The following is a 9,140-nucleotide window of genomic DNA, read 5'->3' on the forward strand; positions in this document are numbered from 1 at the left end:
GTTGTTCTCTGTCTACCTGCTGAATGCAGAGATACAGCTCTTAATGTGTTTGCTTTTGGATGAAGCTTGAATGAATCTTGCGTCACTAAATTGCAGATACAATTGAAGAGAGATTTAATGGGGGAAAACTCTGATTTCACTATTTTTGTTTGCAAGATGTCAATTGGCAGTCAATGAAATCTAACTATGAAAAGAAACCGTTGAAAGTCCAGCTTTTGGCAAATTAGTTTGACTTCTAATTCAGTCTCTGGCTGAAGGTTAAATGGGGACAGAAAAACTCACTGTAGGAGCCTTGAAGCCTGAATTCATTAAGTCTGGGTGCTTCTTATTATCTGCACACAGGGATTCCTGCACCTCTGAAACTACTGTTTTCTTTTTTCTTCTCTCAGCCAAAAGCACTGACAGCTTCCAGTCTTTTTTAAACAGTGTTATCTTCACTGTTCTTGCACATCTTGATGGCATTTTTTTCTTTTTACAATTTAGGTCGTTTCTAAACACCTTTGCAAATTAGATCCAGTATAATATAAGGAAGTGAACGGACTTGCTGGAGTATGTGCTACACTTGTGTACCTGTCTTTGTTGAGCTGCTGTCTCTCTGGAGGCATCAGCGGTTCATGTTGTCCAAGTTGAGTATAGATTCACTCTGAATCATAAGCCGTTTTCACATATGCACTCCGGATAATATCTAGATATTTACAGGAGGACTTCTCCAGAGATTCTCCCGAACTAGTCGTTCACATATGCTCCTCACAGCTGGTGACTATCCCTGTCAGAGGGGAGGGGGCTCTGGGGATTTCCTGAGGTAAGACGTGGCGTAAAAAAACAACGCGGAAGTAGCGGCCGTAGCAACAGAGTCCGCCACATGACGTTATAATGAGAATATTTGCCTTTATATCAATGCTGTGTGTAGTCCAATGGAATGACAACATCCACAAAAGAGAGGAGAACAACATACTGACGAACAGAAAATATAATGCAGCCGTTTAATTATGTGCATGGAGATGGTAGTGGTCGCGTGCAGACACTTTAGGCAGTCACTGTATAGAAACCGCATTCTCTTTCCATTGGCTCAAATTGAAATCTCTGGAGTATATTCGGCCGCGTTCAGACATCAGGTCACTCGGATTTTCTGCAGAAAAAATACTAGGGGTCTGGCCGGAGAAACTCCGGATAAAGTCCGAGCGAAAAATGTGGCTGTTTGCGTTCACACATAGCATAAAGTCTCTCCGGGTAGCAAAATCTCCGGAGTTTTTCAGGAGATTTCCGTATGTGTGAAAAGGGTTTTACTCTGAAGTTGTCAACAAGGCAATTCTCCTGGTTCTGTCTGGTTTTGCTCTCTACAGTTCTCATTGTGACATCACTCAGTTCTGAGTCATTATAGAGCTCTAAATCCTACATTCTAAATTCTAAGTTCTTAGTCCTCTCATATCATGAACTACTATATGTAACATGTATGGACTAAAAGGTATGAGCCTTACATGACTCTGGATTTCAAGTTTAAGTTTTATTGGATTTACTGTCAATCAGTAACATACAATTATTTTTAGTTCTAATTTTCACTTGTAAAATTTTAGCCTCTTCAATCTACACTGGAACTGTAGCAATCTTTACTGTGTAAAGCTGCCATGTTTACAGATGTAACTCTTTCCTCTAGATAAGGTTAGTGTAAAGTGTAAATCAGTAAATCACTGCTGGTTTAGCTCTCTTGAAAAAAAAAATGCTAAACATCAGAGTTGGAGCTTGAGAGGAAAACGTTCAAACATTTTATTTCTTAAAGCAAAAAGCCAAAGGAGGATTTTATTTAAGTGTATTAGGGCAAAACATCAATAAAAAAAGTTTTTATTTTGAAGATAAAATCCATATGACACAATCAGGTAGATAGGATGAGGATAAAGCTGGACTGTCTAATAAAAATACTCCCTTCTATGATTCATGTTTTCTTAAACCTACAAAAAACAAAAAAAGTTTTAATTAAAAAACTTCCCCCGTCAGTTTCCTTTGTCATCTCTGACCCTTATTACACTTTTCTGGAAGGTTCAGGTAAATGCCCACTAACATTAATCCTCTGGCTCACATCATGAAGAATAATCTGTAGTGACATTAACTTTACATCCACAACCAAAGCACATTCTTTTTTCTGAATGCCTTTTTTTTTTATAAATGTGAGTGCTCCCCTGCATTTTCCTAGTTTGTCCCTGATTTATTATTGCTACCTTATCCCCAGTGGACTGTGGAATGATTAAGTCCATGAATCTGTCTTCCCTTAACATCATATACTATTCCTGAAAGATTCAGAGCGTTAAGGAGTTATGTTTCATACTCATGGTGGTACAACAGATCCGAAAGCTATCAAATTCTGAGCAAGAGATATTTCAGACAGCAGAGGATTATGTTTCAGCAAACAGACGCTACAAGAGTTGGTGGAGTCTTTCTGTGGGATTCTGTCTGTCTGACTTTGTAATATTTGTAGCAATGAGTATCGTGAAAAGATTCACTTTTCATAATGCAGTCTGGAAAATCACTTGTGTCTTTAGGGTACAGATATTCAATGTATGTTTTTGCTGCAAGGCAATGTGTACTCCTGCAGAATCATGGTATTTATAAAACATGAAGACCCTTGACACTTATAGCCAAACACACGTACAAATATACACACACACACACTTACACACAGCCGTCTGTACACAAAGAGGAGGCGGTTTGTCCTCAGGTCAGCAGTGACTTTGTAAAGGACGACTTTACCTGAAACAACAGATCTTCTCCCTCAGAGGATCAGTGACCCATTTAGAGGACTTTTTCTCATAATTTCTTATCTTCTGCCCCTTACTGGAGGGAGAGTTTGTATCTATGCCCACTTGTGTATTTGTGTGTGTGTGTGTGTGTGTGTGTGTGTGTGTGTGTGTGTGTGTGTGCGCGTGTGTGTGACTGAAGACGACTCTCCCCACTGCCTATGTTAAAGATAGTAGTTTTTGTTTTTTTTCACTGCAGCAGAGAAACTTGGTGACCCGAGTCTTGCAGCTGTGCATCGTGCTGAGCAGGCTTCCTTTGTGTGTGTGTGTGTGTGCGTGTGTGTGTGTGTGTGTGTGTGTGTGTGTGTGTGCATATGTCGCATGTTCCCTTGTGAGCAGTGATGCAGACTCACCTCAGACTTTGATTAATGACACCTACAATTAATCAAGTATCTGTAGCAGGAAGAGTGCAGTAGCTCAGTGCAGGGGCCATGCAGACCTGTGAAATAGTGTGTACACTGCAGCAGATGAAAAGAAAAGAATAAAGCTTGGGACTGGTAATATTTCTTTTTATTGTCATTGTCAAGAAATCCTGTGAAAAGACCAAAAGCACTAATGAATTGATCCTGACAAGTAGCCTATCACCATATCATTATTCCTCTCTGTAACACAAACATTTTGCCAAAGAATAAATAAAAATAAAAACACAGCCGTACAGTACATGCACTGACCTGCTGCTCTAAATACACACAAACACTTGACCTTCTGAAAATAGTCTTCAAGTAATGTTGGCTTATTACTTCAGTACCCAGCTTAAAGAAAATTATCTTTTGAATAATGGAAGAATGTATTCCTGACCCCGTTTCTAAGATTTACATTCTAATTTCAAAGAAATGGGTCATGGCTGAGAGATGGTATGTCAGTAGGAATGTATAGAGGTACAGGCAATGCTGGTTGACATTCTTTGGGGATTTTTTTAATCCTTTAAAACAATCTTACACGGTATATGCTTATTATAGCTTGTTAGCTCATGATTTCCGATACCTTACCTTTCTTTCTTGCCTTCTTTCACCTATCTTATCTTCTCTTTCTTCCCCCTCCTTTATTCAAATTTTTTTCCCATTCTTTCTGTTTTTAATTCTCCTCTTTTTCCTTTTTCATTTGCTTCTTGTCTAGATAATGGCTGAAAGGAAAAGTGCTAAGGCTGCAGCTGGCAGCTCCTCCCAGACTGGCTCTGATGTACCCCTACAAGGTATATACACACACGCACAATTTCTTCTTTGATTCTTATTCCTTTGTTGTTTCCTTGTGAGAGTACTGGATTTGTCAGCAGTGTGCTGTGATTTCTTTTCTCACATTCCAGCTTTTCTCATCTGAGACTATGTATATAAATATATATATATATATATATATATATTAATGACCTTATCGCCCGAGGAGTGGCAGTGAACGTTTGTTAATAGAAAAGATAGCAATGTTGGGTTAACTCACCCTCTGATACTGCTGACTGCAGAACAACGTTTCACTCCACAATCTGCAAGCTTTATCCTCCCAGCACTAATCCTATTCAGTTTCCTATTTCGTTGAATCCCAACGCTTGTTCCTCTCAGTCCCAAGTAATTATGTGAAGAAAGAGAAAAAACGGCAACTCAATTCAACCTCCACTGTAACTTCAGCTGGTGTGTGTATCTACTGAGCGAGGGGAGGATAGGAGCCCCGACATGAGAATATAAAAGAACTATATTGGCTCTTTACTTACAGAGGCAGCCGACCTCATTAAAACCCAATTAGTGTTTCTTTGAGGCGAGGTCTGGTGCTTCATAGCACCCATCCCAACCCCAGGATCAAAGAATCTATCTGTGAAATATCCCTCACATCTTTTACAGCAGGCTTGAATTCATAGTATTCTTGCTGAAAAAAATACCAATAAAGGGTGTTATATTTACAGTCGATAGACTAGTCCTTCCATTCACAACAGAACCAGTATGAAAGAGTCCCTGTTCTAATCTGGATTGGATCTCTTCAGGGTAGCTTGGGCTGCACAACCCTGTGTTGGGACATTTAGGAGATTAGTACCAAATTAATTGGGAAGAGGGCTAACACCCTCTGCTAATGGCCCTGCTGTACTCATTGGATCTGGCCTGTCTGAGCTCTGCTTAAAATATGGAATTAATGAATGAACAACGACCCCCCTCCCCACACACACACACACACACACACACACACACACACACACACACACACACAGTCATAACTCACCCAACCTCTGTTTTCAGAGCTTCAGCAGCCAATACTTTATGTGTTAAATATTAGGGAACTTTTAAATGGAGCTCACTGATAAGGTGAATCCAGGCAAAAGCAATTATCCTTGATTGATTCCCCTCATTGAGTCCTTACCGATCACATGAAGATGAGCTTGTGATGAATTGTTAATCTTTGGAACCCAGTGATGTAGGTGTGGATAGTGCAAAATAGGCAATAAACTCAAAATGAGAAATATTTCATTTGGGTTGGTTTAAATATATTAAAATGTATCTGGAAACCGTTATTATTGCTGGCATCCAGTGGTTTGATTTCTCACCTTGCTGGAATGATGTGCTGGTGTTCTCCTGGATGATGTGTCTTCACTGTACATGAAGACAATTTTTTAAGGTGATCTCCTTTATTTATGCCCTGTAAAGCGTATCTTAATATTTTTCAGCACAATTGAGGATACAAAGAGACACTCTTAACCACTCCCACATTTAACATAGTGTCAGATATCATCTCAAGATTATGCTGTTCAAAACAGGCTGCGTTGATGGCAAGCTCTTAAGAGTGCAGGTGATATAGCATCTTTGATCGTCCTCATTCACTGTAGCAGGAAGAGGAACAGCTGGATTTTCATATAGAGAACTCTGATACCCTGCATGCTTGTGCGTGATTAGAATTTTAATTCCCTTACCATGTCAACAACATCTTAACATATTAAAAAATTCATCAGAATTTGTTTATTTTTCTACTTTAAGGCAATTATCATGTGTGGACTTGTGTGATCAAATCCCCTGCAGGCAATCTGTTTGTGTGTGTGTGTGTTTAAATGTGTGTTTGTGTTTTCTTCCCGCAGAGTTTCCCATGCCAAAGACTGAGTTGGTGCAGAAGTTTCATGTTCTGTATCTTGGTATGACATCTGTGTCTCGCCCCATAGGTAAACCAAAATCTTTAACCAAATTCATACACACGTTCTTACGCATCCTGCAGCCTGAAATAAACTCGTTTTGGATTGTCTCACTATTAAGACACTGCTGTGTTTTGTCCTCAGGTATGGACATCATTAACAGTGCCATAGAAAACCTCATCTCCTCAACAGGCAAAGAGGACTGGACTCCTGTCATACTGAGTATAGCTGACACCACTCTGGCTGTCATCAAAGACAAGGCAAGCTGCAAGAGATATATAAAAGATGTAAATGTAGCTGTTCAGAGAGGGAGATTTAATGGGGCCGAGTTCGACACCCATCTGATTCTCTTCTTTGCTGTCTGTGCAGGAGGAGGACGAGGAGGTGTTGGTGGAGTGTCGTGTACGTTTCTTGTCCTTTATGGGCGTGGGCCGGGATGTGCACACGTTTGCCTTCATCATGGACACTGGGAGCCAGCATTTTCAGTGTCATATTTTCTGGTGTGACCCCAACGCAGGCTGTGTGTCCGAAGCTGTGCAGGCAGCATGTGTGGTAAGTTGTCTTTAGTCATAAATGATGATGAGATTTTATTTTGTTGTGTATCTAATCCTTCATTAAATAAAGAGTAATTTAAAGGAATGGAGTAACAGTTATTTGCTTTGTAGCTTTTTTTGCCAGTAGAAGTTGATACTGTTCTAATGTCTGTACCATAGATATGAACCTAGTTAGCTTAGCTTAGCAATAATACTGACTGATAGGGGAGCAATCAAGACAAAAGTGTGGACATTGAGCATGGACGAGTTTGAGTCTGAGCTGGAGTTTGAAACATTCTGACTCAGCCAGGTCGGCTGTTTCCTTGTTTAAGACTGCTGGTTTTAGCTTCTAACTTGTCCATAGACATGACACGTAAAAAAATAGAAATAGTAAATAAAAACATAAAATAAATAAAAATTTGCAAGGAATAAAAAAGACCTTAATAAATGACTGACAAACTACAGTGAAGAGATACTTCCTCTTGTTTTCTTTCTTTCTTTAAACCATAAACATATTTTCTCTTCTTCTCCAGCTGCGCTATCAGAAGTGTCTGGTGGCACGGCCGCCCTCCCAACGCGCTGGCGCCTCCTCCTCGCCCTCTGCGGACTCTGTGACACGCCGGGTGACCACCAGCGTGAAACGGGGCGTTCAGTCTCTCATAGACACTCTGAAAACCAAGAAACAGCCGTCAGAACTCCCCCAGCAATGACCTCCACCAGTAACTACAACACCGCCCGGCCGACCCCTAAAACACTCACACACTAATCACCACGACAACACAATATCAGTACCAGCCATGGTAACCAACGATGTACATATATTAAGAAACACCATCGCAGAGGAGGGGAAGAGGAGCAATCATCCAGTACTCCTGAAAAATGTACAAGAAATCTGTTTATTGAGGAGGAATGGGAGCGCTGGTGTCACTGTTTAAACCCAGACGTTTGAACACTACCCCAGAAACCTCCTGCTCACTCCTGGATTTCTTGGGCAGATGGATTACCCAAAAGCATCACATTTCTGGTAACAGACTGGTTACTCACTTGTATGCTCTGTTCTCCTCTGTAAAATCAGTCATCAGCACAGTCAGAGCTCCTGGACCGGACGCCTGAGATGCTAAGCTAACGGAGCCTTGAAGGACAGAAAAGTTGTTGTCTTGTTGTCATCAGATTTTTTTCAGGTGAAGAAAAAATGAAACCAATGCCAGACGGGCAAAACCTGTCACCCAACAAATGGTGTAAAAAAAAAAAAAAAAAATGATTTGCTCCCTTCAATGTGTGACAAGACTGGAAAACCAGAAAAAAAAATCTCTGAGGATGAATGACAAGATTGTAATTATGAAGTGTATGTAAATGATTGTACGTAGGAAGAGAGACTTTAGGGCACAAGACGTGTAGATATGAGAGGAAGCTGAGGCGCTGGAAACGGAAAAAAGAGACAGATGTAGGCTTTGATTTTGCATGTTTTCTCGATGGGATATGTTTTTCTTTTGATGAGTTTCAAAGGGTGCTGGTGAAAAAAGTGGTGAACACACATGAAATACATGCTCTCAGCACAAGTCATCTTCACTTGACCATGACTGAATTTACACTGGCACAAACAATCTGGCGTATTTCTTTCTTTTTTTTTAAGATACATTTTTTGGGCTTTTATGCCTTTATTTGATAGGACAGTGGATAGAGTAGGAAGTCAGGGAGAGAGAGTGGGGAATGACATTTGAGAAAGGAGCCGCAGGTTGGATTTGAACCTGGGCCTCCCACTCCGAGGACTGACCATCGGCGCCCAAATCTGGTGTATTTCTGACCCATTTCTTAAATGAAGGGTTTGTTTGTTCATTACAAGATGAGGGGAAATTAATTAATCAAAACATTTTACTTTAAATATCTTGATTGGGTAAGATCAGCAAAGAAGGCATTTAATGTATTTTAAGCTTTCAACTAAAGATTGTAACTGTTTTGCATACATGCCTCAGACGCTGAGTTTAAAGCTCATGAATGTCACATTGCCTATGTTCAAACTACAATTTCCTCAGGAATCTTTTTACATACACCCAAGGTTTATGTGGTAGAAAGAAACCCCAGATCCAGGCTGTGACTTTGGCAGAAGTAAAGCGCTCTGGGCTATATGAATAGTGGTTCAGCAGTGTTTTGTCTTTCTTCAGCAGCATGGAGAAGACAGCATCAGTGACAGACAGTAAAGGGTTAACTCTAATTTCTCTTCCTCAGTAAATCCAGCCAGACTACCCCCACTCACACCAAATATATAGACACACACAAATATGCACATACAGCAGTAAAAGTTTGCTGTCACTGCTATCAAAATCCTTAACACTGCTCCTATAGCTCGGGGCCATCCCCTGCACTCAACATCAACTCTGTGAACGCAGTCCGACCTGAATGAAGGAGACGCACACACACACAAAAATAAAACAAGAGAGATGCTGTAAAACATTTCAGTTCTGTTCTTCACCCTTCTCCTCACATTGTAAATGTAACCTGGTGTGTCAATAAATGCATTACCAAAAGTAAAGGTTTATCTTTTTGAATTCTTGAATATGTCCTTTCATGTTTCAGCTCACTGGAACCCTCATGTGATAGCTATTCATCATGCAGTGACATTGAAATGATATTGGCTGAGCACAGGGATATGTGCAGTTTGATTAGATTCTGACAGTGGCAAGGTTGTCCAGTATGGCACACAAAGACTCTTTAATAAAGACA

The 9,140-nt window shown here is 40.3% G+C and overlaps 1 protein-coding gene across 2 annotated transcripts in view; it reads left to right on the forward strand.

Moving 5' to 3' along the window:
* LOC132982012 (amyloid beta precursor protein binding family B member 2) overlaps positions 1 to 8,949 on the forward strand; it is a 39,709-nt gene extending 30,760 nt beyond the window's left edge. For both annotated transcript variants that reach the window (XM_061048236.1, XM_061048234.1), the window contains exons 10-14: positions 3,906 to 3,981; positions 5,836 to 5,916; positions 6,031 to 6,146; positions 6,256 to 6,438; positions 6,953 to 8,949. In XM_061048236.1, the coding sequence (XP_060904219.1) occupies positions 3,906 to 3,981; positions 5,836 to 5,916; positions 6,031 to 6,146; positions 6,256 to 6,438; positions 6,953 to 7,129 (633 nt within the window). In that variant the 3' untranslated portion in view covers positions 7,130 to 8,949. The remainder of the gene's footprint in view (positions 1 to 3,905; positions 3,982 to 5,835; positions 5,917 to 6,030; positions 6,147 to 6,255; positions 6,439 to 6,952) is intronic.
* The last annotated feature ends 191 nt before the right edge of the window (positions 8,950 to 9,140 follow it).

Source organism: Labrus mixtus, chromosome 10 (assembly GCF_963584025.1).
Source record: "Labrus mixtus chromosome 10, fLabMix1.1, whole genome shotgun sequence".
Classification (NCBI taxonomy): Eukaryota; Metazoa; Chordata; class Actinopteri; order Labriformes; family Labridae; genus Labrus; species Labrus mixtus.